Source organism: Glycine soja, chromosome 15 (genome assembly GCF_004193775.1).
Source record: "Glycine soja cultivar W05 chromosome 15, ASM419377v2, whole genome shotgun sequence".
Lineage (NCBI taxonomy): Eukaryota > Viridiplantae > Streptophyta > Magnoliopsida > Fabales > Fabaceae > Glycine > Glycine soja.
This window is the reverse complement of record NC_041016.1, coordinates 21,754,501-21,780,365: the sequence shown is the minus strand read 5'-3', so window position 1 is coordinate 21,780,365 and position 25,865 is coordinate 21,754,501. Positions and strand designations below refer to the sequence as shown.

The window sequence follows — 25,865 nt, the reverse complement described above, 5'->3', positions numbered from 1 at the left end:
AAAGTGTGTTGTTGCATTTATTACAATGCTTTGGGGATCCTTTCTTCTTTTATTTAGTTTATAATTTTATTTTCTTTAGTCCCTTATTGTTCTTTACTAAGCTCTTTTCTCTTGTTTAATTGTGACAAATCTCTGCAGAGGTTTTTTGTTAGTGTCAGCGGGTACATCTGAGTATACCTTGACCAAAGAAGATGTTGGTTGTTGTTTAGCTTTTGTGTACATACCCATTAACTTTGAAGGTTAGCATCCAGACTTGATGAATCTTTTCCAAATACTTGTGGTGTGTTTTTGTAATATAATGGTGTATCTTTCAGGTCAGGAAGGAAAATCTATCTCAGTAATGTCTCCTGTTGTGAAACAAGGTACCTTGATGAGTATTAGCAATGTCTCCTGTACTTTGGTTCTGTTTTTTCTGTCAGTGCCATTACATAATGTTTTACTAGTAGCTGGTGCCATTTTTTGGTCTCAGAATGGTATTAAGTTCGTTGTCATATACCAATTCTCCTAAGCTTTTAGGAGAATTGGCCTTCGGAATTATATGAAAGCTTCTGTGTACAGTAGTCAGGAGGTCATTCCTTGTTGACTCAATCTTAAATATCTATACAACGTGCAAAGAGCCTATGGATTGTCAACGTATCAAGCACAATCAACTCTCACATGATGGGGTGTAATGGATTTATAAAACCATCCCGAGCCTCCACGTATTAATTTAAGCCATTGGGAGAGTTAGTCTTTGACACTCATCTTCAATTAATGTGTGATTGTTGGCTCTGGACAATCTAATGCTACTGTTACTCTGATAGGTTTGAGTTATTCATCTTGCTTTGATCTCAGCATATTGATATGCTTGATCCTTCTATTGTAAGGGAATTATTAGTATTTTCTTCTCTGTGCTCGTCTTGCTTTATATTGATTGTCCTCAATTTCATATCTTCCTCTATGGATTTTTCCTGTTTCCATCCTACAAAAGAAAGCTTCAACCTTTCCCACTTTGCATTCTGACAATAATTTTTATACATTTGAGGCAGCAGCATTCATTTTTCTAAGAATTTTAATGTATTATGTTTATACTCTATTGCTTATGTGTTTAGTTCTTTTCCATTCTTTTGGTAACATGATGAAATGTTTTCCGGTGACGATTTAAAATATTCAAATGCTGCTGATTTATACTGACTGTTAGAATGGCTATAATGCTTTGTTTTGTTTTCAGCACCCCCAAAAGTAATGAATGTCAAAATAATTGGTGATCTACGAGAGAATAGCAAGATCACTGCAACTGGTATTGTAACTGGAGGAACTGAAGGATCCAGCAGAGTTCAGTGGTATAAAACAAGTTTGTCAACTTTGGATGAAAACAGTCTTGAAGCATTAAGTACTTCCAAAATTGCTAAAGTAGGTTTTTATTTTCTTTTTTTTTTTTTGGGGGGGGGGGGGGGATCCTATAGTGATACAAATGATTCTTCAAATTCGTGGCACCATTTTCCCCCTATACATCTAGTTTCAATTTTTTGTTGGGTTTTGATCTATTCAGGCATTCCGCATACCTCTTGGAGCTGTTGGCTATTACATTGTGGCAAAATTTACGCCCATGACTCCTGATGGTGATTCCGGTGAACCAGCATTTGTAATATCTGATAAAGCAGTTGAGAGTAGGTGTACTTGTTTCTTCTCACTCCCATTTGTTCTTGATCTGTTGAGAATATAAATCCTTTTGGTAACAGGAAAATAAATCCCATAATCTACATTAACTGTTTTTTCCCTCAAATTTCACATTTATTTCTTTTCAAACCAGCGTTAAATGATTTAAGAGGGAAGAGAGAAAATGTAAGAGATTTCTTATTGAGGAAATTCAATCCAGCTTGAACCTGATTATACTTTAGTGTATATAGCAGTTATACAACTGTAACTGTCATCTAACCCAAGTTAGTTAGAGACAGCTGTAACACAGCTGTCCTAACTGTTATAATTATGTGTATCTTTTGATAGATTTTATGTTGCTTAGCTTACTTAGTTCCTGCTTATCTTGTTCTAGAAGACAGCAGTATGACTTGTCATGTCAAGCTGTCTCTTTCCCCCTTGATGTATATAAATATGTTATTTTGAATTCACTAAAGTTAAGCTAGTGTGAGAATAGTTTTTTCCACACATAAGTCACAGCTTCAAGTCTAACTAACAGCAGTCGAACTACAGACTATAGTTAGACTCAGCTTTAGCTTACAGAGAAAGAAAAACTACACTACACCGAGTAAGTATACTCCTATAAGCATCTAACATAACTTTCTGCATTTCTTACAGCTCTTCCCCCAAGCTTGAATTTCTTATCTATCATTGGAGATTACAGTGAAGATGAAATACTGACAGCTTCATATGGATATGTTGGAGGTCATGAAGGAAAGAGTATATACAGTTGGTATATTCACGAGGTATGTACTTACATTAATGTTCCACAGTTTATGTCTAGTTTATTTAATTAATGTTATGGGAGTCCAATCCTTATCTTTGCAACAATGTAAATTCTTGCTCATGTATGGTACTTTTCACAATATGCACCAAAACTCAACGGTAATTGCCTGAGAACTGCCTGCTTTGACTTTTGAGCTAAATATAGTTATAAACCAAGGATTCTATTTCTATTCACTATGCCAGCCCTACCATTTTTGCTATGTATACTAGAATATTTGACGTTTAGTGATTGCTTTTTCTGAGTTAATATTTACTAAAGCTTAATAATGATTTTTTTTCTTATGCATTTATTTGAATTAGTTATATTTTTTTTTCAACTCCTATAATAAATTTCTACTAAAGCAGTTTATTGTGTTATGTGGTTATTGAAATGACTAATAGTAGTTAATTGTGCCTTAGAAGTGATTGATGTTAACCACATCAGTAGTTGTTGTGGTGAAAGTCCCACATGGCGGAAGAGCTATGAGGAAAAATGAGGCATGTTGAAGTTTCACATCAAATGAAGATAGTGTCGAGATAAACTATATAAGTGGGGAGTAATCCTCACCTTACAAACCGGTTTTGTAGGGTTGAGCTAAGCTGATGAAAAACTTACTTTCTACATGGTATCAGAGTCTATCCTAAATGGATCCCTATGGTTCTCTAGGCAGGTAGTCTTGAGTGTGAGGGGAGATGTGGTGAAAGTCCCACAATTCTCACCTTACAAGCCGATTTTGTAGGGTTGCGTGAGGGGAGGTGTGGTGATAGTCCCACATGGCGGAAGAGCCATGAGGAAAAATGGGACATGTTGAAGTCTCACATCAAATGAAGATAGTGTCGAGATAAACTATATAAGTGGGGAGTAATCCTCACCTTACAAGCCGGTTTTGTAGGGTTGAACTAAACTCATGAAAAACCCACTTTCTGAAAGTTGTATACAATCATATTCCTTTATTCTTAATTGTGAAGTGAAGTTAACCATATTTACATATGTAGTTAATCAAGTGTATGGGTGGGTGCTGGTTGTAAAATTCCTGGGTGGACATTCAGTGTTTTCCTTATGATTGATTGAAAGCTCCTTAATATACTTTCTGGGTAAATTAGTTTGTCTGATGCGTTTCACAGAGGTTCCAGGAAACAGATTTTGATAGGCCAACTCTGAATGGGATCAGCTTCAATACCATTGATTCCCATCAGAATGCCATGTTAGTGGAGCACTTTCAAGAAGAGGAGATAAGGAGGGCTGTTTGGAGTTGTGGAAGTGATAAAAGTCCGGGCCCGGACGGGTTCAATTTCAAATTCATCAAGCAATTTTGGGAGGTCATCAAACCAGATTTTCTTAGATTCTTTGACGAGTTCTATGTCAACGGAGTCTTCCCGAGGGGCTTGAACGCATCATTCATAGCTTTAATCCCGAAGGTGGCGGACCCTCAAGGGTTGAATGAATATAGACCTATTTCACTCATCGGATGTACCTATAAAATCCTCGCGAAAGTGTTGGCTAATAGACTGAAGAGAGTTATGCCCCTCATAATTAGTGATCGTCAGTCAGCATTCATACAAGGTAGGCACATGCTTCATAGTGTGGTGATTGCAAACGAGGTAGTTGAAGAGGCCAAAAGATGTCAAAAACCATGCATGGTTTTCAAGGTGGACTATGAGAAGGCGTATGACTCAGTGTCTTGGGATTTTTTGATATACATGATGAGGAGATTGGGTTTTGGACCGAAGTGGATTCAGTGGATACAGGGATGTTTAAAATCAGCTTCCATCTCAGTCTTGGTAAATGGAAGCCCTACGAAGGAGTTCTATCCACAGAAAAGTCTTAGACAGGGTGACCCATTATCACCCCTTTTGTTTAATATTGTTGCAGAAGGTTTGAGCGGTCTAATGACCAAAGCAATTGAGGGAGGATTCTATAAGGGATTTTTAGTGGGCTCAAAGAAGGTGGAGATTAGCCTGCTTCAGTATGCAGATGACACTATATTTTTAGGAGAAGCAACATTAGCGAACGTAAGAACAATCAAAGCAATACTTCGTGCATTTGAGATGTCATCGGGATTAAAGATAAATTTCGCCAAGAGTAGTTGTGGGGCCTTTGGGGTGCCTGAGCAGTGGACTTATGGTGCATCCAGTTATCTCAATTGTGGATTGATGTCTTTTCCTTTCACATATCTTGGCATACCTATTGGTGCTAATCCTAGAAGATGTCAGACGTGGGAACCTTTAATTAATAAGTGTGAGAGAAAACTGGCAGGATGGAAACAGAGACACTTGTCTTTCGGGGGGAGAGTGATTCTCATAAATTCAGTGCTAACATCTATTCCAATTTATTTTCTATCTTTTTTCAGGGTCCCTAGGCAGGTGATTAGCAAGATAACCAAATTACAAAGGAACTTCTTATGGGGTGGTGCAGCTGATCAAAATAAGATCCCTTGGATCAAGTGGGAAAAGGTGTGTTTGCCAAAGGAACAAGGTGGGTTGGGAGTCAAGGATATCATCTCGTTCAACACATCATTATTAGGAAAATGGAAATGGGAGATGTTTCAGAATCAGGAGGAAACTTGGGCTAGAGTCCTTGAATCGAAGTATGGAGGATGGAGGAGTCTTGATGGAGCTTCGAGGGCTAGTACTGAATCATCATGGTGGAGGGATCTAAAGATAGTAAATCAAAGCATGAATCAAGGTCAACAGCTGAATAGGTTGATATTGTGGAGGGTCGGATGTGGGGACAAGTTTAAGTTTTGGGAGGATAGGTGGATAGGCGGAGACAATTGCTTGGCTGATAAATATCCTAGATTGTATACCATATCAGCTCAAAAACATCATTTCATTCATCAAATAGGTGCTGCGAAAGAAGGTGGGTGGGAATGGAATCTTCAATGGAGGAGACCTTTGTTTGATAGCGAGATAGATATGGCGGTAGCTTTCCTCCAACAGCTGGAAGGGTTCACAATCAGGCCGGAATTAAGTGACCAATGGAAGTGGGCAGCAGAGCCTAGTGGCTGTTATTCGACTAAGAGTGCATATAAGGCAATTCATCATGTCACAGTGGGAGAAGAGCAGGATGGAAAGTTCAAGGAATTATGGAAGCTTAGGGTCCCATTGAAAGTGGCTATCTTCGCGTGGAGGTTGATTCAAGAGTCAAGACAAACTGCCAACTAAAGCCAATTTGAGAAAGAAGCGGGTTGAGTTACAAGAGTACTTGTGTCCCTTATGCAGATCTGTGGAAGAGACTGCAAGTCACTTATTCTTCCACTGCAGTAATGTTAGTCCTCTATGGTGGGAGTCACAGTCTTGGGTAAATATGATGGGTGTTTTCCCTTATCAGCCGGATCAACATTTTAGTCAGCATATCTTCGGAGCTTCCGTAGGGTTGCAGGGAAAAAGATGGCAGTGGTGGTGGTTCGCTCTCACTTACTCGATTTGGAAGCATAGGAACAGCATCATTTTCTCCAATGCTAATTTTGACGCTCATAAATTAATGGATGATGCAGTGTTTAATTTATGGACATGGCTCAGATGTTTTGAAAAAGATTTCTCTCTACATTTCAATCAATGGTCTTCAAATCTCAAAGATGCTTTTCTTAGGACAGCAACATAGGTTTAGAGTATAGCTCCAAGTCTTATTTGAGTAGTTTTTGGGATATTTCAGCTACTGTATCATTGTCTGTCCAAAACTACTTGTAATATGGCTCTAAATCTGTATATTTTAGTACCTCTGGTACTCATCTATAATATTATTATTTTTGCTGAGCAAAAAAAAAAAATTGAAAAATTTAATCGAGTAAAAAGGATCAGAAAATAGGTGCAGGTTTGACCTACTGAAATAAATAGAAATGTATTCCTATTAGTGACAAATTTCCTTTAAATTTAAAATTTATGTTCTAAATGTCTTCTGGTATGTGTGTGCAGGTTGAAGGTGATTCAGGTTCTTCGATACCAGGGGTTTCAGGACTTCAGTATCATATTACCAAAGAAGCCATTGGAAAATTCATCTCATTCCAGTGTACTCCAGTACGTGATGACGGTGTTGTAGGTGACCTAAGAATTTGCATGGGCCAGGAGCGCGTTCGCCCTGGTAACAGATTTATGGGACTATGCTGCAGAATATGAATTCATATTTGGTCTATTTTTTTGAATAATATATAAAGAAACTCACATCATTAACATGGGTACCAGAGATTTTTAATATTAAAAGTGCCTACTGAGATAAAAGATACATAAACTGGTGGATCAAGAATCCTCCATCTTTCATAAGTTACAAACAAGAGAAATTATACATAAAATTACCAGCTTTGAAGAGAAGTACATTCCTTTTGCAAGTATAATGTAGGAAAAAATTTAAATATTTATTTGGAGAAAAACAAGTCTATCCATAAAATATGTGGAGGGAGATTAATATTGCTACACATTCTGGTATTATACTTCTTCCAAGTATACCAAACTATAGCTAAAGCAAATATTGCAAAGCCTCTCTATCCTTTCTACCTAAAGAACATTTACATTGAATTAGGAACATGACTTGGGCTCTGTTTGGATAAACTTTTTAACAAGCATTTATAGTAGAAAATAATAAAAAGGTAAATCAATTAAGCTTTAAATTTAACTTATGGATAAAATCAGCTTTTGGAGAAGCTAAACAAGATAACTTCTATAAATTAGATTACATAAGCTAATTTCAACTTATGGGAGAAGCTTAATTTATCATCTTATTTTCTTCTCCTATTCATGATTATTGTTATTGGAAAGATTTTACAGTTCATTTCAACCAATGGACTACCAACCTATCACTAGGTTTCTGTACTTAGCTTGGGAGTTTGGGGGATGGTTTTTGTAGCACGGGTTAGGTAGCAGGGTGCTGCGGTGCTAGCTTTGTTCCTACCAATAGCCATAGGAACCAGCTGGCCCCCAAAATACTGTAACTTTAGTACCACTGGTACTCATTATTAATATATATTATCTATGTTTGCTGAGCAAAAAAAAAATATACAAATCGGCCTTATTAATTAGGTAGACATGTCCAGTACTCTTTAAAATGTCTGAATAATTTACACAAAAGCTGCCATCCTACCTTGCAAAACAAACTGAGGTAGTCATTTATTTCAGAACTATTAAGACAAAAACAAGAGACAATGAAAATTGTGTCTCAATTACACTGTGGAGGATACTGCATATACTGTGGATCTTGAATACAAGGATTTGTAGTTACTCTAGTTACTATAAATGTATAATAAGGTAGTCAAACTTGAGAGTCTTACCTACACTGGTGGAGGGTTTGTGGACTCAACATGTAATTAGTTACCTAGTATTACAAAAATCCATTGTTGATGTTTCCATAATTAATATTCTAATTTCTTAATGAAACACACTGATTAACTATTAGTGACAGATTCACAATTTTGATGTTCTCAATTCTCAATTATCGCTGTAAGTTCCTGAAAAAAAGAAGAATAAGAACAAAGGAACCTTGTTCACCTTGAGGCCAAAGGATACGTTGTTCATAATATTCTGTCTCAGATTGGCTGCCAAGCAATGAAGCCCTTGCAGCCTTTTCACAACCAAGCAAGAAACCAAGCTGTCATGTTTGTCACCCAGATCACAGGGATGGGTTGAAGCACGTGAGTGGGTGCTTGGAGGAGAGATTGGTGTTGCCATAGTCTGGTTAGAGAAATAAATGCACAATGGTCACTGGTTAGATGCTGATTGTGAAGGCATACAATACTGGAAAATGGTGTCATGGAAAGAGGAATTGAGGAAGCAATCATAGGACTGAAACAAATTAAGAAAAATGGGAGAAAGCCTACAAAATAGTTATTTTTGGCCTTTTAGTGCCTGTGGTTGCACCTGAGTCTACTTGAAGCAAACTCGTTGAATTAGGTGTGGAATTGAAAGTTTGACCAATTTTGTACAATCCCAACTGAGTTTACCTGAGTTTGACAAGGTCCAATTTTCCTAATAAGGCCTCACATTTTTGTGACCCTGAATTCGTAAACTTGCCCAAGTTTTGTGAGTTTGACAATCATGTATTGAACACATTTAGCCCATAGTTACCCTATTTACATTATTTCTAGTGAGTTTTTGAAGCACAATGCCAAAATTGGGAAAATGGCTCTAGGTTTGTTAGTCTGTGCAAGTCAATGGAGTTAATCCTAATATATCAAATTCCAATGTCCAAACAAAAGCATTGACCATCTAGGGAGCTTAGACCTCGAAAAAAGCTATTCAGGTAAAATGTAATGAACAGTGATAAGTAAGAAACAGATAAAAACAATAAGTGAAAAAGGATCCTGAATAATCTAAGATCCAAATGCAAGATTAAGTGCATGAATTTGAGTATTATTAGCAGTTACTGACTTAGAGATGATTAGGGATTATGTCTAATTTAGGCAATATTTCTCATCTAATTAATATAGTATGTAGTGTAAATATATATTTTTGTTTTGACTGATTAGTCACATGGTTTTTTTCTCAAATATTCTAATTGTAAGCTATTATCTGCAAAACGTAAATAAGAATATGATACTTTGAACTCTTCCATCTCACTGAATGATTTCATCCACACTGTATGCATGATAATAGTAATAGATAAGATTTGCTTAACTTTTTTGGTTGCATGAGTTGTTGATGCCTTTTTGCTTTATCTAAGGTCATTTTATTTGTTGTATATTTTTATTCTCATTTAGTGAAGTTTTTTTTTTTTGGTGATCAGGAAGCCCAAGATTGCTTTCTTTACACATAGTTGGAAATGCTGTTGAAGGAACAATTCTAAGAATTGAAAAAAAGTATTGGGGTGGTGAAGAGGGAGATTCAGTTTACCGCTGGCTTAGGGTACTTGTAACCTCAACTTTTTGTTGTCAAAGTCTTTGATATGAATTTATAAGTTTTAATTATGATTAAAGTCTTAGGTTTTATTTTGTGAATGTTTGAACTAGTAAGGTATTGTCTTACATTTATTGATAATGACAATAGTGAACTTGCGTTTATCTTTCTAATTAAACTTTAAATTGCTGATGATTTTCTTACTTTCCTTGCTCTTAGATATTTTATAAATCTTTGGTATTGGAATGTCCCTAACCAACTTGTCAAGAGTTTGCTCCTTTATTGGGTTCTTACCATATGTTTGTAGTTGTTATTGTTAAAAGAAAACAAGTGACTATGGTAGGACTCGTGTTAATTACACAAATGGAGGTTATATTACATTGAGGTTCCTGGATTAAATGTCATAAAGTCTATATATATGAGTGATTTCCTCCATTTTGTAATCATAAAATTAGAAATAAAATTAACTACAGTTTCCTCCTTTCAAATCTTTCTAGTTTCAAGTTCTAGAAACTGCCTTAATATATTGTAAAATAATAAAGCAGGAGACAAAAATTTCCATGTGGTTGCCATATAATTGTGGCATAAGTAGTACATGTTAGATTTCAACTTAAAACCAATTGGCACTAAGTGAAGTTGTCTAATAGATATATAAGTTTCACCTTAAGAACTAAGACAGGCGTATGATCTGCTATGGGGAGAATCAATGGGGGAAAACCAGAATGGTGTTTTTTGAGGAGCTATGGAGACTTAGGATCCCACCAAAATCATCAGTGTTTGCATGGAGGCTAATTAGAGATAGATTACCAACAAAGTTAAACTTGAGGAGACAAGTGATGGTAAATGACATGTTGTGCCCATTCTGCAGCAATAATGAGGAGGATGCAGCCCCCTTATTCTTCAATTGCAGCAAAATCCTACCTTTATGGTGGGAGTCATTGTCTTGGATTAACTTAGTGGGCGCATTCCTGCAAAATCCTAGGGATCATTTTCTGTAACATGGAAATGGGAATGTTGGTGGAATAAAATCCACAAGATGGAAGTGTTGGTGGGTTGCTTTAACATGGACCATCTGGCAGCAAAAAATAGGATAGTTTTTCAAAATGAAACCTTCAGTGGAAGCAAAGTGTTGGATGATGCAGTACTCCTAATTTGGACATGGCTCAAATCTATGGAGAAAGATTTTGCACTACACTTTAACCAATGGTCCACTAATCTAAGAGAAGGTTTTTGTATTTAAAAAGGGATTGTAGGTGCTGGACATTTGTAATATTTTATAGTGGACTAGCTCGGTTCCTTGTAACAACCAAAGGAACCAGCTGTCTACCTAATCTTCATCATGTACTTTTAGTACCACTGGTACTCCTCATATATATAAATATATCTATTTTTGCTGAGCAAAAAAAAATAAAGAACTAAGACAGGCGATGTGAGATTTCCTAACACCCCCCTCCACAGATGCTTGCCAATACAGGCAAGCCTACTAGAATAGGCAAGAACTAAGATGGGTTATAGGCTCTGATACCTACCATGTTAGATTTCAACTTAAAACCAATTGGTACTAAGTGAAGTTGCCTAACAGATATATAAGCTGCACCCTAAGAACTAAGACAGGTGATGTGAGACTTCCTAATAGCACATTCCTCCATATCTTGTTTTATTGTGGTTACTGTCTTGATGATACTATTTATAGTTAGTCAGTTAATAATTTGGTTGATCAACTTACTATTTTATGGCTATATGCAGACCAGTTCAGATGGCACAAAAAAGGAAATTGCGGGTGCCACCGTTGCATCGTATATGCCCTCGATTGATGACATTGGCTCCTTTATTTCTGTTTCATGCGAGCCTGTCCGAAGCGATTGGGCTCGTGGACCCATGGTTTTGTCTGAACAAATTGGGCCTATAATGCCTGGTACTAAGCATTTCTTATTTTCTTAGTGTGCTCTTGAAGCTTTATATTGTTCAAAAAGACGTACAAATTTTTCTCAGACATCTATGTTTTCATGGATAGACAATTTTAATGAATCAACTATTTTTTACTTGCAAATTTAGGTTCCCCAACTTGTCATTCTCTTGAATTTCTTGGATCAATGATAGAAGGGCAGCGCTTGAACTTTAATGCTGTGTATACTGGAGGGTCAGGATTCTGTTATCCATTGCTTATAAGTTCTCTATACTTTTAGTTTTATTTATATAGTTACTTTATCCAATGAGGAATTTTGTTGCTTGCTTTTCAGGGAGCAAGGAGATTGTACCCATGAGTGGTTTAGGGTAAAAGACAATGGTTTACGAGACAAATTAAGTAGCAATGGTGACCTTTTTATTGTTGTTTTGTCAGCTAAGTGTTCTCTACTTGTGATGGCAAAAGTAAATGCTTAATGTTTATCATTAGCAGATTTTTTGGACTTGACTCTCGAGGATGTTGGTGCGTGCATTGAAATAATCTATACTCCTGTGCGCAAAGATGGAATCAGAGGCAGCCCGAAGAGCATATTGTCTGATCTGATTTCTCCTGGTAAGATTGTCCACCCCCCCCCCCTCTCCTGGTAAGATTGTAGAGATTGTATAGAAATACACATGGGGAGCTTTCTGGTGGCGTGTTGGATTATGTGAGGAAGTATATTGCATGAATTGATATTGGATTGATTGTGAATGATGATTTTTGTTCTTTGGTTTGGTTATGATGCTGGAGTGCCTTGGTGATTTCATGGAACTCCAGTTATATCCTTGTTAGCCACTGTTCCTAGGAATAGAGCCAAAATCCAAGCTGTTATTTTTGCAAAGCCTTGGCATTAGTCATGATTTTAGGTTGGTCACAGTGGATGGCAAGGCCAAGGTAGTTTCTGATGTTAGATTGTTTGGTTACTGGAAATGCCATGCAAGCCTTGGTAATCCCTGCATTTATGGTTTTCCTTGGTAACCACTCTGCATGTTAGAGTGTATATATGTGCAACTGTTAAAACAGTTTAGTAAGAGCTGTTAGCTTTTGCTAACAGCACCTCCCTCTTAGCTATTAACAGCTGTAGTCTCTTAGTTCAGAGTCCTATAAATATCTCTCTGTAATTAACTTTTGTGATATTCAATAATATGATCAGAGAGAGGGGGTTAAAGTAGTGACAAGGTGGGTCAGTTATTCTTGTCTTTTTGTTTGGTAATATTTAGCATGGGACAAAAAGTTGTCCTTTAGTTTCCTGAGTAACAGAATTTGAGTTTTTTCTATTACTACATCCTTTCTTTTATGCTGTTCCATAAGGCCAAAACCATTTTTAAAATCAAACTTAGAACAATTGTCATTGTGCCCAGCCCTTTACTTTCTAGCCCACACCTTATAAATAGTGTTTTCTTCTTTGTAATATGGCTTCTCATAATTCCTCTCGTTTCTCTGTCTTTCAACAGTTTGTTTCAGGTATATTTTTTTTTTAATTCTATAATGTTTTGTGAGATAGTTATAATCTAATTTCTTTATTATCCCCTTTGCACAGCGGATCCTAAGGGAATGGAACTTGTAATTCCTGACTGTTGCGAGGACAGAGAGCTTATGCCATCGAGAAAATATTTTGGTGGACATGAAGGGGTTGGAGAGTATATTTGGTATCAGACAAAGCATAAACTTGAAGGATCTGAACTACTAGATATATCTAATGCTTTTGATGTTGTAATATGTGGGACAGAGCCGTAAGTACTGATATGTTGTTCATGCTTTCTATGAGAAACTGTACCTGAAGTTGAGGATTTTGTGTATATTTTCCTTGTTATGGCAGAACATATAAACCATTACTTAAAGACGTTGGAGCTTATTTGGCTCTGTATTGGGTGCCTACTCGTGCAGATGGAAAATGTGGGGAGCCATTGATTTCAATTTGCAGTACCCCAGTTTCCCCTGGTATATCTATGGTTTTTTGCTGGAAGTTCATTATTCACTGTCTGATGATAGCTTTTCATCACATGGTTTGAAAATTATTTTGTTGTGGGTGGTGTGCACAGCTTGGTACCTATACATCTAATGTAGGGTGTGCTCACTGTAATTTGTGTGTATCTGGCTATTTGTGCATGTGATAAGCTGTATTATGCTTTAGATTTTCATTTCTTCTAGCCTTTGTTTGCCTTACTGACATCTAATGTGTGTGGTATTTAGCACATTTTATTGTCTGACTCCTTTAATAATTTGCAGCTCCTCCAGTAGTTTCTAATGTATGCGTGAAAGAGTTGTCTTCGGGAATTTATTCTGGAGAAGGTGAATATTTTGGTGGACATGAAGGCGAAAGTCTCTTTAGCTGGTATAGAGAAAATAATGAAGGAACCATTGAACTGATTAATCGGCCAAATTCTAAAATCTATGAAGTTACTGATTCGGATTACAATTATCGTTTGTTGTTTGGGTAATTATTCTATATTATCTTTCAGCCTTTTATGTTTGACCTTGAAGATAGTGTATGGTATGCCATGTTAAACATATTAGGTTGTCTGAACTTCAACTGGAAAGTGTGAAAGAAGAAATGGTTTTTCATCTTTTAAGTCCTTGTTGCTTTAGATTGTATAAATTATTGGATGATTGATTGCTGAAAGAAGCAACTTTCAGAGTTCCCTAATTTGCCACTTAATTTAATTAGGGTTAATAATCTTATTCTATTAGCGGGCTGGGCTTGTGCTAGTATTATTAAAATGGTGCTTGACCTTATTATTAGTGTAAAGAGGATGATTGTAATGTGTTGTATCACATCTTTACATGCCATATCAGTCAAATATCTAATTATTGCGACAGTCCTTTGTCTCTTTTCTACTCTTCCTCTTCTAAATTTTCTGCACATTTTTCAGTAGCTATAGTCCATCATAAAAACTTAGTCTCTTTAGTGTTAGCTACCGAAATCACCTCTGGAATATCACCAACGTTAACTTTTTCATCATATTTTCCCCAGATATACACCTATTCGTTCAGATTCAGTTGCGGGGGAACTTGTCTTATCGGATCCAACTAACACTGTTCTCCCAGGTAATCATTGTCCATTTCCCATGTTTGTGCAAGTCTTGCTTTCTTACATTGCATTTATTTTAAATAGTGAATCACCTTGTCCTTCAAGATGTTGAAGTTCATGGAAAATAAGTGTGGTTCTTGCATTTTCCTCTAGAGCTTCCATATGTGGAGATGCTTGCTCTGACTGGAAAGGCAGTTGAAGGTGACGTACTTACAGCTGTTGAAGTGATTCCAAATAGTGAGACTCAACAACATGTTTGGAGCAAGTACAAGAAAGATATAAGATACCAATGGTATGCAGATATACTTTATACTGATGCAGCATGCTGATATTTTTCTCAATTAACAAATTTAATGTTTATTTCCCAGGGGAGATTCATTTACCACTAAACGTAATCTCAGATGGCAGTGTAGAGAAGCCAACCTTAAAATTAAATGCTATACTAGATAGCAGACCACGGAGTGGCTGCTACACAAAAGATAACAGCTAGAATGAAAATACTTTAAAAATCTTAACAACCAACAAAATTAATAATCTGAATAATTTTGAAATATTGTACCAAAAACTAATGACCAATAATTGTTTTGAATAGTCAAGATTAAATGAAAAAAATCATTTGTATTAGTTGACATGTAATAGGCAACTTTAAGTACTGATAAGTAGTTTAAAAGCATACCCAAATAAGTAGGTAAAAGAAATGATCACTATGGGAAGTGATGTCTTTTCATTTTTTAATAAGTTATCTAATTAGAAAATACTAGTTTTTGGTAAAATAGAAAATAAAATTATTGGAAAAACTCAAGCCTCACATTGGTTAGAAATAGTACCCAGATAGAGTATATATATGTGGGGGCCTTACAAGCTGGTTTTAAATTTGAGTTAGGTCTAAATCCAGATTCATAGATAGTATTGGAGTATGTTATTGTACAACTGTGAAAACAGTTCTGTAAGCTAATTGTAAGGGCTGTTAGCTTTTGCTAACAGCATATTCTGTTATTGTTAGTTAGAATCAGTTAGAGTTAGTTAGAATCTGTGTTTTCTGTTAGGATAACAGAACAGAGGTCTATATATACCTCTACATGTAACTCTAACAGAGAGAAAAAGCTGGAAGATGTTTTCCTTTTTACATCTCAATGGCACCACATGAGTAAAAATATATACTGGGTTTGAGTGACACAGCAGTGAGGCTCCTTTGTACAGGGCCTGAGTGACTCAGCAGCCAGCAGCAAGCAAGGCTCAATGATATCATGTGAGGAACAAATATCTACCAACAAAAAGAAACAGAAATATGGTAGCAGGCGACACTCACTATCCCTGCAACTATTTACATATTAAACTAACTAAAAACTGTTTTTACCAATCAATTTTTTTTCTATTTTTAATTTTTGAAAACTAGAAACAGTTTTTAAAAATGGAAATCAAATGCACCCTAAATTTAACCTTTTTTTACTGCTTCTGTGCAATGCATGTGCCTAAATCTAGTTCCTTTTAATTTAGAAGAGTATGAGGGTATCAAGGATCGTACTATTGACCATGTCAGTAGAGTTTGTTTCATATTCCCATGTCAATGATCTATTCTCCTAAATGCTGAAGCTGTTGGGTGATGGCATGAATATTTAACAATTAACAATTATTGGAGTGGTTCTTTTTTATTATCAGGAGAATGCTAGTTATTAACTCAACAGTGCTTCTAATCAATGCTGATTATATGTATCACATTAACATCATTTCAGGTTTTGTTCATCAGAAGTGGGAGACAATTTTTCATTTGATCCATTACCTAATCAGAGTTCTTGCTCCTATAAGGTGCGGCTAGAGGATATTGGCCATCATTTGAAATGTGAGTGTATTGTAACTGATGTGTTTGGAAGGTCAGGTGAGGCGGTATGCATTGAGACAAAACCTGTATTGCCAGGTAATTGCTTTGAATACTGAAGCAGTCTTGCTTTAAAATTTTATTCCTCTTTGCATTTTCTACCCACAAGAATGTCTTTAGTCTGCCTGTTTAGTTGGGTCTTCTTGACCTGTCTACAGCAACACAGAGTCAGTTGGGTAGAGGAGAGGTATATAGAGGGATAATGGAATGCACTAACTTGATATGTGTTAGGCTTCCTATCTATGTATTTATATGAAAAGAACAAGACCAGTTACAAATGTAGCATGAACAATGCCCTTCCTAATAAACCTAAATATACTTGTTAAAAATATAATTAACCTGATTACAACCGGGAGCTTTAGTGAACATGCTATAGAAATCAGTCTCTGCTAAAGTTTCTCAACATGAAAATGGTAAACAACCTCAGTGCTTTGCCTCTCAATTAAGACTGGATTAGTAGCAGTATGTGAATAGCTCCTTGAATGTCAAACCACAATTCCCTGGGCACTGCCCCTTTGGAATGTCCACATGCCTGGTTTTGAACATTTTTCGTATGTTGTCAATTGATGGCATGATGATCTCAGACTTTGATAGTGACTATGCTAGTGCTTTAAACTCCTTATTACACATACAGTTCCAACTAGGATTTTGTCTCTGAAATACTTTATAGGCATTCATGTTGCCCACATCAAGGACCTGCTTCCCTTTCTCAAAGGAAATACACAATGGTTTTGTAAATGGAAAATTGAAATTGGATTGCCTGATGCCCAGCCATGTGATTCTTCGTCCTATCATTTCCCACTAAAATACTTGTAGCTTGCTATGTAATAAAGATTGTAGTGTTTTAAACTTATTGCGATTTCTTTTGTGATTGATTTTCCTTCAAAATTTTTGTTTTTTATTATCCCTTTGTGTAAGTATTATGTGTGCATTCTTAGGGATCCCTAGAATACATAAGCTGGAGATTGAGGGAAGAGGATTTCATACCAATCTCTATGCTGTTCATGGCATTTACAGTGGTGGGAAGGAAGGCAAAAGTAGAGTTCAATGGCTTAGATCAATGGTTGGAAGTCCTGACCTTATCTCTATACCAGGTATTTTAAATGCTTAAAGTTAGTTAAAACTAATATGTTTCCAATTAAAGAAATCAAGAAGTATCGTGATTGAATTTCAATACAGGGAACATATTGCATATTTTGAAATTTTACCTTGTCCTATTGTTTGATGAAGAGTGCTAGCAATACACTTTCTATTGTTCGTCAAAATTTATGAAAAGCTACAAAACTTTTAAGTTAATCAAGAATATTTATGTTTCCATCTTCAAATTTCTTGTCTTTCATGCCATTGTTGCCTTTTCTACATTGTATATCTAGTTTTGTTTGTTGATGGACATTTACAACTATTTTGGCTCTTGCTGTTTTGTTTTGATCTTGTTTAGTCTTTGGATCTCTCTTTCAAAAGATTCACTTGTTGTTTGGCTGCTGCCTTAGTTTCTGTTGATATGTCTCTTTCTTATTGCCCCCATTGCAATATTTGACACCTTCATTGTGCCCCTTTTTTGCTGCCGTCATTGCAGTATTTGGCACCTACATTGTGCTTTTTCTCTTTGTCTAACTTTCCTTCATTGCAACATTTGTCACCTTCATTTTCCCATTTTGCTGCCTTTGTTGCAACTTTTGGCACTTTCATTGTTCCCCTTGTTTTCACTGCCTTCATTGTAGCATTTTCCTTCTTCATAGGTTGCCTTCATTATAGCACTTGGTAGTAGACTTCATTGTCGTGCCTCTGATAAACTGAAACCACTATTAGAAGGTACTGGTATACAAAGTTATTTTCGAATGAGAGCTTAGCCTATATTCACCAAAGGACTTTCCACATAAAGCTAGGAATAATATATATCCATTCACCATGATGAGGGGAAATGTTAGAAATATAATTATGGAAATTTAAGTTATTTTTAAAATTAGGCTGAACTGAAGATTTATTACTATGATTAGACTGATTTGCATTTCTTAGAATTAGGCAGATTTGATATGATTTGTATTTTTTTATTCCTTTTTATTTCCTTAATTATGTGACATGCCGTGAATAAAATAAATACCATATGTAATCTCTCTAAAAACTCAAGTCAAAAGTACAATTTAGATTTCTTTCAAGTCCTTTAAATATATACCCTCATTGTATTTTAGCCTATGCAATGCACATGTTAAATGTTTATTTTATATAACTAAAATCTATAAAAAAATACTTTTAAATATATAAATTATATTATAGTTCAAGTTTGTGATAAATATAAGTATTTTAAAACATATAAATTGTATTTTAGATTTATGATAAACAATTTATATTGTGACACAAGGTTATTTTTAATTATTGATAGTTTTTTAAAAAAAATATTGAAATTCAATTTAGAAATAAAGATGAAAAAGATAGATCGAAAGAGATAAGAGGTTAAGACAAATTTCTAAAAATGTTTTCATTGAAGAAAGACTTCTAAACACACTCTTGTTAAAGAATAATTCCTAGAAATACTCATTCAAGATAACTTTTCTAATTTATATATATAGAGGATAATATTCTCTGCTGTGTAATACACACAAATTCCATTGTCTTCTTTTCTCTTCCTTTAAACATCTTCCATTGCTTATATTACTTGTTATGCATCTTCATTAATCCAACTGCTTTTTCTTTTCAATGATTAAACTACAGGAGAAACTGGCAGAATGTATGAAGCGAATGTTGATGATGTTGGCTATAGGCTGGTGGCCATCTATACTCCTGTAAGAGAGGATGGAGTAGAAGGACAATCAATTTCAGTATCCACAGAGCCAATTGCAGTTGGTAAGCTGAAATTCTTTATCTAATCAATGACATAGTCTGTGTATAATTAAATTATCTTTGACATTAGTAATCCAGGTTGAGTGTTGAAAATTTTGTTCATTTTTAGTTTTAGCTAAATGTTAATGAATTTATTAAATATGATTAACAGGCATTCATCCAGAGTATTGATACCCTTAGAAAAATGGGTGTTGGACTATTCCCATCAAACCCTATTCTTGTGGATCCCACAACTACAACCTTTAATCCGTGGTCCTATTGCACTAATGGGTGTCAGCCTTCAATCCCTCTTGTTGGAAATAATGACATTTATTGTACTTAGATGTTCATGTATATTACTTCCTAGACAGTAGACACCAAGTGGGATTGTGTATGGGTCTTGTTGCTCTCACTGACTGCGTGTTTGTCTTAAATATTATTGCAAATTGAGTAAAAATTAAACAAGAAAATATTTGAGGTTGAAAAAGATTAAATTCAACATAAAGATAAGATTAAAATTGAACAAATATTTAAAAAGGATAAAATTAATGATAGGAAGATTCCTAGGATTGGGGTTTCACACAATGATTTCCTTTTTGATTAATCACTTAACTTGACCACTCTCCTGGTGGCTATATTCAATTCAACTGTTAGGAACTTCTTTCTGAAGTAGGAAAAATAGAATCCACAAGGTAAAAATTGCACACAACAGAGGAAAAACTGGAATAGCTTTCTTATTGGTGATAGAGAGAGAACAACTCAAGAGCCAAGGTATACGAGAAATCCCCCGAAGAATCTTTCTCCTTTTACACTGGCAATAGCCCAGTAACTGTATAGTTCAAATTCTGTCCCTCTTACTAAAGATAGGACTCTTATTTATAGGAGTTACAATTTTACAAGTAACAGAACTAACTAACTCTCCTATCCCTCTAAGTGTTTGTTACAACTTTTTGACCCTTTCCTTTTCCTATATTAAACCTGCAAACCCAAATTTTTTTCTGCTACAGATTGTTGCTTGGACTCAGTCCTAACATAAACCTTCAATGTTCTTTGCTAATTCAATTAATCCTTGAAGGATCAAACCTACTCTCGTGATTTAAAGCCCAAGTCCCTTCTTATGAATCCAACAAATGGGTTCACCTCTTATTCTTCCCCAACACATCTAAAATTATGTGTATATTACAAATAATTGGGTGGGACCCAGTCTTGCCATTTATTGTAGTTGCAAGTGCAGCTATTCCACATGCACTGGTGTTTCTTTTTGTGCATATCTTTTCATCTTTCTATATTTTCTACCGTCTTTTGCAGTTTTGCTTCTTTGGTTTGTGGATATGGATAGTTGGAATTCTTCAGTTCTAGCATTTTTCTAGGAATTTCCACACTGAACTTAACATTGTATCTGATCTTTAATTAAATGCAGAGCCTGATGTTCTTAAAGAAGTGAAGCAGAACCTTGAACTTGGATCAGTGAAGTTTGAGGTGAGATATATATATATATATATATATGTATATAAAAGTTTGGTTTTATTGTCATTGGCATAGTCTGAAAATGTATTGTTGATTGAGAAATGTTTGTAATACAATACAAACTTTCAAACACATTTTATTACTTGCTGAAATTTATTGGAAATCAAAAGATTGTGTGTTTCACTCTCCTTATTTAATGGAAACCTCTATTTGTGATTTAGTAATTTCAATCAATAGTAGAAAGTGTGTTAAAGAGTGTATTGTCAGCAATTCTTGTTGATTAAATGTTCTCGCTACCCCCATCCCAAGGTATATCAAATTTTTTTTTTATCAGCCAAAATAGATATATATTAATTAAGAACCAGAGGTACTAGAAAATACATAGACAACTCAGGATTGGTCCCTATGCAGTTTGAACCAATTCTGAGAAATTAAAGATCCCAAGGTATATCAATAAAATGAAAACTGTGATATATCTGTGTGGATGATTAGTTATTAAGTTCTGTCTGGAGATTCTAGTCCAACTAAGTTGATATGTGCTTATCGGAACAAGACACCTATATAGCTATGACAAATGTCTAAAAATTAATTATACAGGAAGAAAAATAATTTGATGGTTACTCAAGTGTGGCCACGTGGTTGGTTAAATGCTCCAAGATGCAGCTCTACTGGAGTTCTGGTTTCTGAAGGAAACCTTTCATAATTTTTAGGAGAAGAAGCCTTCTTGTATAAACCATTTTGTCCAAGTACCTGAAATGTTAAAACTACTTTTTGGATAGATTGGCTGGCATGTCTCTTCCCTTTGGAGTCTTGTATCTCATTGATTCATTGTATTTGAGTTTGAGATATAGTTCATTGAATAATATCATCTAAAATTTGATAGCTCTCCATCTCAACTTTGGTCTTCTTAAGCTTTGTACCTTTCTCTCTTCTTACCTTAGTTTTTATCCTTCATAAGCTCATTACTTGTCTTCTGTGACAGGTATTGTGTGACAAAGACCAAACCTCAAAAAAGGTACCTTATAGTCTTCTGATGTTAATGTATTCATTTTTTAAGTGGTGGAAAAGTCTAAAAGGGACTAGTACCAATTTTGTCATAATTTCTATTTCAGATTTCATCAGTGGGCACATATGAGAGACGTATCCTCGAAATTAACAGGAAAAGAGTCAAGGTGGTAAAGCCTGCCACTAAGACTTCTTTTCCAGCTACAGAAATTCGTGGTAGTTATGCCCCTCCCTTTCATGTAAGTTTGGTTTCCTCAGAAAACTCATTTTCCTTTATCGATTATGTATGTAGTTTTAAATTTGGGTTATCATATGCTTGATTTTCTTTATTGATCTTTAAATGTATCAGGTGGAGCTTTTCAGGAATGATCAACACCGTCTGCGTATAGTAGTGGACAGCGAGAATGAAGCAGATTTGATGGTACACTCCCGACACATTCGGGATGTTATTGTTCTTGTGATTCGAGGACTTGCTCAGCGATTCAATAGTACTTCCCTCAATTCCCTTCTCAAGATAGAGGCATAAATTCCTTTGCATTGTATAGTCATCATATTTGATATGGGAAACTGGGTTGTTGAGGCCAGTTCTCACATTTTGCTTGTCCTGAGTGTAAAAGTATTGTTATATTAAAAGAACAGTTTTTAATGCCATGTTCATTGCAGGCCATTGATTGCTAAATCTGTGTGTGTGGCTTAATGCAAGATCATTTAAATATTTTGCATTAAGATTTTCGTGCATATTTTAGATGTCTGAATGATATGCAATTTAGTGAGACATGAGTAGGGTTTATTATGTTGTAGTTTGCTCGCTAGCGAATTTAGATTTCTTAGCTGTGTTTGCATGCATGATAGTATTCGAGTTAAAACATACCCAGGACTACTAAGGAAATGGGGATTTGTTTAATGTCTTTAATCTAAAGCCAATGGTACTTATTCAATGCCTTAAAATTTAAGCAAAATCACCAGTCTGGTTAGAATTTCTTTAATATTTTTTTAGTAGGGTTGTAGAATTAAGCAAATTCATGAATCGATGAGCTAAAGTTTAGGCTTGTTTATATTGTTTTATTTTTTAGAGAGTAGTTTTTAGACACGGCAAACATGTTGATCTTGGATTCAAATTGTAATCCATCATTTATTGAGAATCTTGTTTCTTGTTAAATCGAGCATAGCCAAACACCTGCACCAGTTCACTACTGACGGGAAACTAAGGATTATGATTGTTCCTGGTGCATGGTTTGAATCACCCAAGTACTATCTACTCAATAGATTAGCGTTAGAGTTACATATCAACAAATGCATTCGAAAGTAATGGTTCTGGATGTACTGGAAACGCGATCCGTCTGCAACGATGACCCTTTTTGCATCTATCAGAATTATGCCTGATAGAATTACACCTTGCATTCCTTTTATCAATGCTGGACACCATCAAATTAGATCAACGAGCAAAGTTCATTGGAAAAAGGTTCTTTGGCAATTATTAACTCAAATGGTGTGTGAATAACTTCTTTAGATAGAGGAATCTAGCTGGGTGTTCATTATCAAGGTTATTTGAAAAAGAAAGGAAGTCGTCTAAAATCGAAGTGCAATATTTAGCCACAACTAATTTACTTGCTTAGCTGTCCTATCCCATGATTCAAATATTTTAATTTTGTATTTTTAAAAACTAACTTTCATTTTAGTTTTTTTTAGCCTTAAATATGTTAGTGCTCTTTGACACATTTAAATTTTGTTTGATTCCATATAATATTTTGTTGTTTTTATTTCTCATTACGAATTATTCATTACAAACACAACACTAGAACTAATGTCCAAAGCAAACATAGATCAAACACCACCCATACTATTCATCATCAAATCGGATCACCAACACCATTGACCAACATCTACCACTCTTCACAAACAAAAATTCATAACCTAGTAAACATCAAACACAATTACTCAACATTCAAAACCCATAAAACATCAATCACACAATTACTCAACATGACAACATTCAATCACCATGTACTTGAAATTATACAATCAAAATCCATTATCCCAACCATGGAGTTCTTAATCAACAACATCCTTCCTCACTTTGCAAAATCCTTCCTCTTGACTATCAATACCTCCAAGGTCGGGTTTTATAACAAAGTGGTTGGGGTGGTGTAGATTTGATGAAATTGTACATGCAACCTACAAGGAGGGCGGTGTTAGGGTTGGAGTGGCATAGATCTAAAGAAGTCGTTAGAAGGCAGTGTCATGCGACATGTGGATGTGTCGGGCAAGGAATGAGGAGCATTGGCTGAGGCCGATGAGGTAGGTGTGGTGTTTTGTTGCGAGGGGTGAGAGTTATGAACTCGTGAGGGGTGAAGCGGGAGGTGGTGGCTTGTCAGGTGGCAGTTGTGGTTGTCATCAGAGTTTGATTCTAATGTGGAGGCGAAGCTCTAAACTTTCTCCATCGCAAAAATAGAGAAAGTGAGAGAAAGACTAGAGAGTGTGTGTGGTTTGAGGAATTGATGGGGTTTTCTCAGGGAATGGTGTCGTTTGAGTGAATCAATGCATTCACTTACGTAATTTTTACTTTAATTGATTTTGGTGGTTTTTAGTAGCAATAAATTATAATTATAATTTCAAAATGAATTTAGGTGGATTTGAAACTGTCACAACTTATATTTTCAAAAAGTTAATGACCACATCATCATTTAACAGAAAATCCTAATGGTAGGGATTAAAAACAAAACTTTTCAAATATTAGAGAGCGAAAATGAAGAAGTTTATCAGGAATCAAAAATGAAATTCGAGTATATATTTAGGGAGCACTAACATATTTAAGCCTTTAAAAAAGCTACATTTTGTACCAATTACCAAATAGTGTTAGAATTTAAGAAACTAGCAATTTCTCTCTCTTGCTCTGCTAGGGTTTTTCCTTAGTGGTGGCTATGAAGGTTTATGCCAAAGACCAAGTTCTTACTCTTTTGTAGGGTTGTTGCCCTTTAGTGCTATGGATAAGGATATGGCCTTAGCTGTCCTAATTGACGATGATCTGGTTATTACGATACCTGAGACATTGGTCCATAACAGTGATGATCAACAAGGAGAAACGTGGGAGGTGGGGTGTGACACCCTTTACCCCAATACACATATTTATATAATAAAATATATGGAAATATGAAATTACATGAAAAATATTTTATTTTTCTAAGCATAAAAGAATTCACGTGGGTAAAAGGTTCACATATAAGTTAATCATAAAATTAAAAACTGATCAAATAAGTGTATGAAAACATCTTTGGCCCAAAACAAGGCTACCCAATTTTATTTTATTTTTTACAAAAAGAAAACAAGTTAAGTAATGGAACAACATAAAGTAACATTTTCAAAACATTATACAAATAATATAGAAACACATGCCCCAATGCCATCCTATCAGAGCATTATGTCCCAAGATCCTCTAGTACGAGGTTCTTTAAAGTCATCCACCTAACCATCTGCTCCCACGAACACAAGGTTCAAGATCATCATAGGATCCAAACCCAAACAACACAAAGTAAGTGAGTTATCACATTCCTAAACAGGTAGAGATAAACGAAAACACATACTTATATAATATAAGTATAACAAGCTCAACTTAGCATAATTCGCATCATTTTACCACTCATTGCGTAACATCACATGTCCCAAGGACTTAATCACAAAATCACATTCCACACCTTCACATTAATCACATGTTCAAAACAAACACATCTCAAGTACAACACAACATCACACTCACACAATTCATTACCCACCATCACGTAACAAGTTACAATGATTATTACACAGACGTTATGCAACAAATATACCCAATCTCAATCAAAATGTTATAATCCCAAAACAACATGTTATCACACCTTATGGATATATATACATCACACAATATTAATATATAAATGGCACAAACATAGACTTTACCTATGAACTATGCAATACACGCAACTACTCAATTGTTTTCAAAATCATTTTAACTTGTCGCGCCTCAAAGTGATTAGAGTCATTGGGTTCCTACAGTGGAGCTCATCATAAAACTCATCGCGTATTAACTTGTCGCCTTTAAATGGTGTTATAGTTGTGTGATTGTATAGTTCATAGCTCACAACTTAATGCATACAATATCTTAATATACGTGTGATCTCATAATTTAACACATACTCAACTTGTCACTTACACGCAGTTCATCACCCTTGCATAATCTTAAGACAAAACATTATCATGCCTCATGCATCATATACATGTCACACAGTAATAATATTAATATGTTATGTTCATACGATTAAGCCCTTCAAACAATTTCACATAATCATATCAAAATTAAAAGAATCAAAATCATAAGTTAAAAAACACAAAAACACCAAGATCACTGAATTTTATCAACCAATTCACATTAAGGAATCAATTGGGCCATCATACATTACAATATCATGATTATAATCATAAAGGAA

General features: G+C 35.2%; 1 protein-coding gene across 1 annotated transcript in view; it reads left to right on the top strand.

The window, feature by feature from the left end:
* Nucleotides 1-22,131, top strand: part of LOC114388408 (187-kDa microtubule-associated protein AIR9-like) — a 57,269-nt gene extending 35,138 nt beyond the window's left edge. Inside the window, exons 15-37 of the mRNA XM_028348887.1 lie at nucleotides 139-239; nucleotides 315-362; nucleotides 1,211-1,392; nucleotides 1,532-1,649; nucleotides 2,296-2,423; nucleotides 6,358-6,523; nucleotides 9,155-9,273; nucleotides 11,011-11,179; nucleotides 11,320-11,404; nucleotides 11,505-11,578; nucleotides 11,663-11,782; nucleotides 12,750-12,942; nucleotides 13,029-13,150; nucleotides 13,439-13,646; nucleotides 14,184-14,257; nucleotides 14,394-14,532; nucleotides 15,974-16,155; nucleotides 17,055-17,210; nucleotides 18,826-18,957; nucleotides 20,354-20,412; nucleotides 21,383-21,415; nucleotides 21,513-21,644; nucleotides 21,755-22,131. Coding sequence (XP_028204688.1) covers nucleotides 139-239; nucleotides 315-362; nucleotides 1,211-1,392; nucleotides 1,532-1,649; nucleotides 2,296-2,423; nucleotides 6,358-6,523; nucleotides 9,155-9,273; nucleotides 11,011-11,179; nucleotides 11,320-11,404; nucleotides 11,505-11,578; nucleotides 11,663-11,782; nucleotides 12,750-12,942; nucleotides 13,029-13,150; nucleotides 13,439-13,646; nucleotides 14,184-14,257; nucleotides 14,394-14,532; nucleotides 15,974-16,155; nucleotides 17,055-17,210; nucleotides 18,826-18,957; nucleotides 20,354-20,412; nucleotides 21,383-21,415; nucleotides 21,513-21,644; nucleotides 21,755-21,931 — 2,917 coding nt within the window. The 3' untranslated portion in view covers nucleotides 21,932-22,131. The remainder of the gene's footprint in view (nucleotides 1-138; nucleotides 240-314; nucleotides 363-1,210; nucleotides 1,393-1,531; nucleotides 1,650-2,295; nucleotides 2,424-6,357; nucleotides 6,524-9,154; nucleotides 9,274-11,010; nucleotides 11,180-11,319; nucleotides 11,405-11,504; nucleotides 11,579-11,662; nucleotides 11,783-12,749; nucleotides 12,943-13,028; nucleotides 13,151-13,438; nucleotides 13,647-14,183; nucleotides 14,258-14,393; nucleotides 14,533-15,973; nucleotides 16,156-17,054; nucleotides 17,211-18,825; nucleotides 18,958-20,353; nucleotides 20,413-21,382; nucleotides 21,416-21,512; nucleotides 21,645-21,754) is intronic.
* Nucleotides 22,132-25,865: the final 3,734 nt, after the last annotated feature.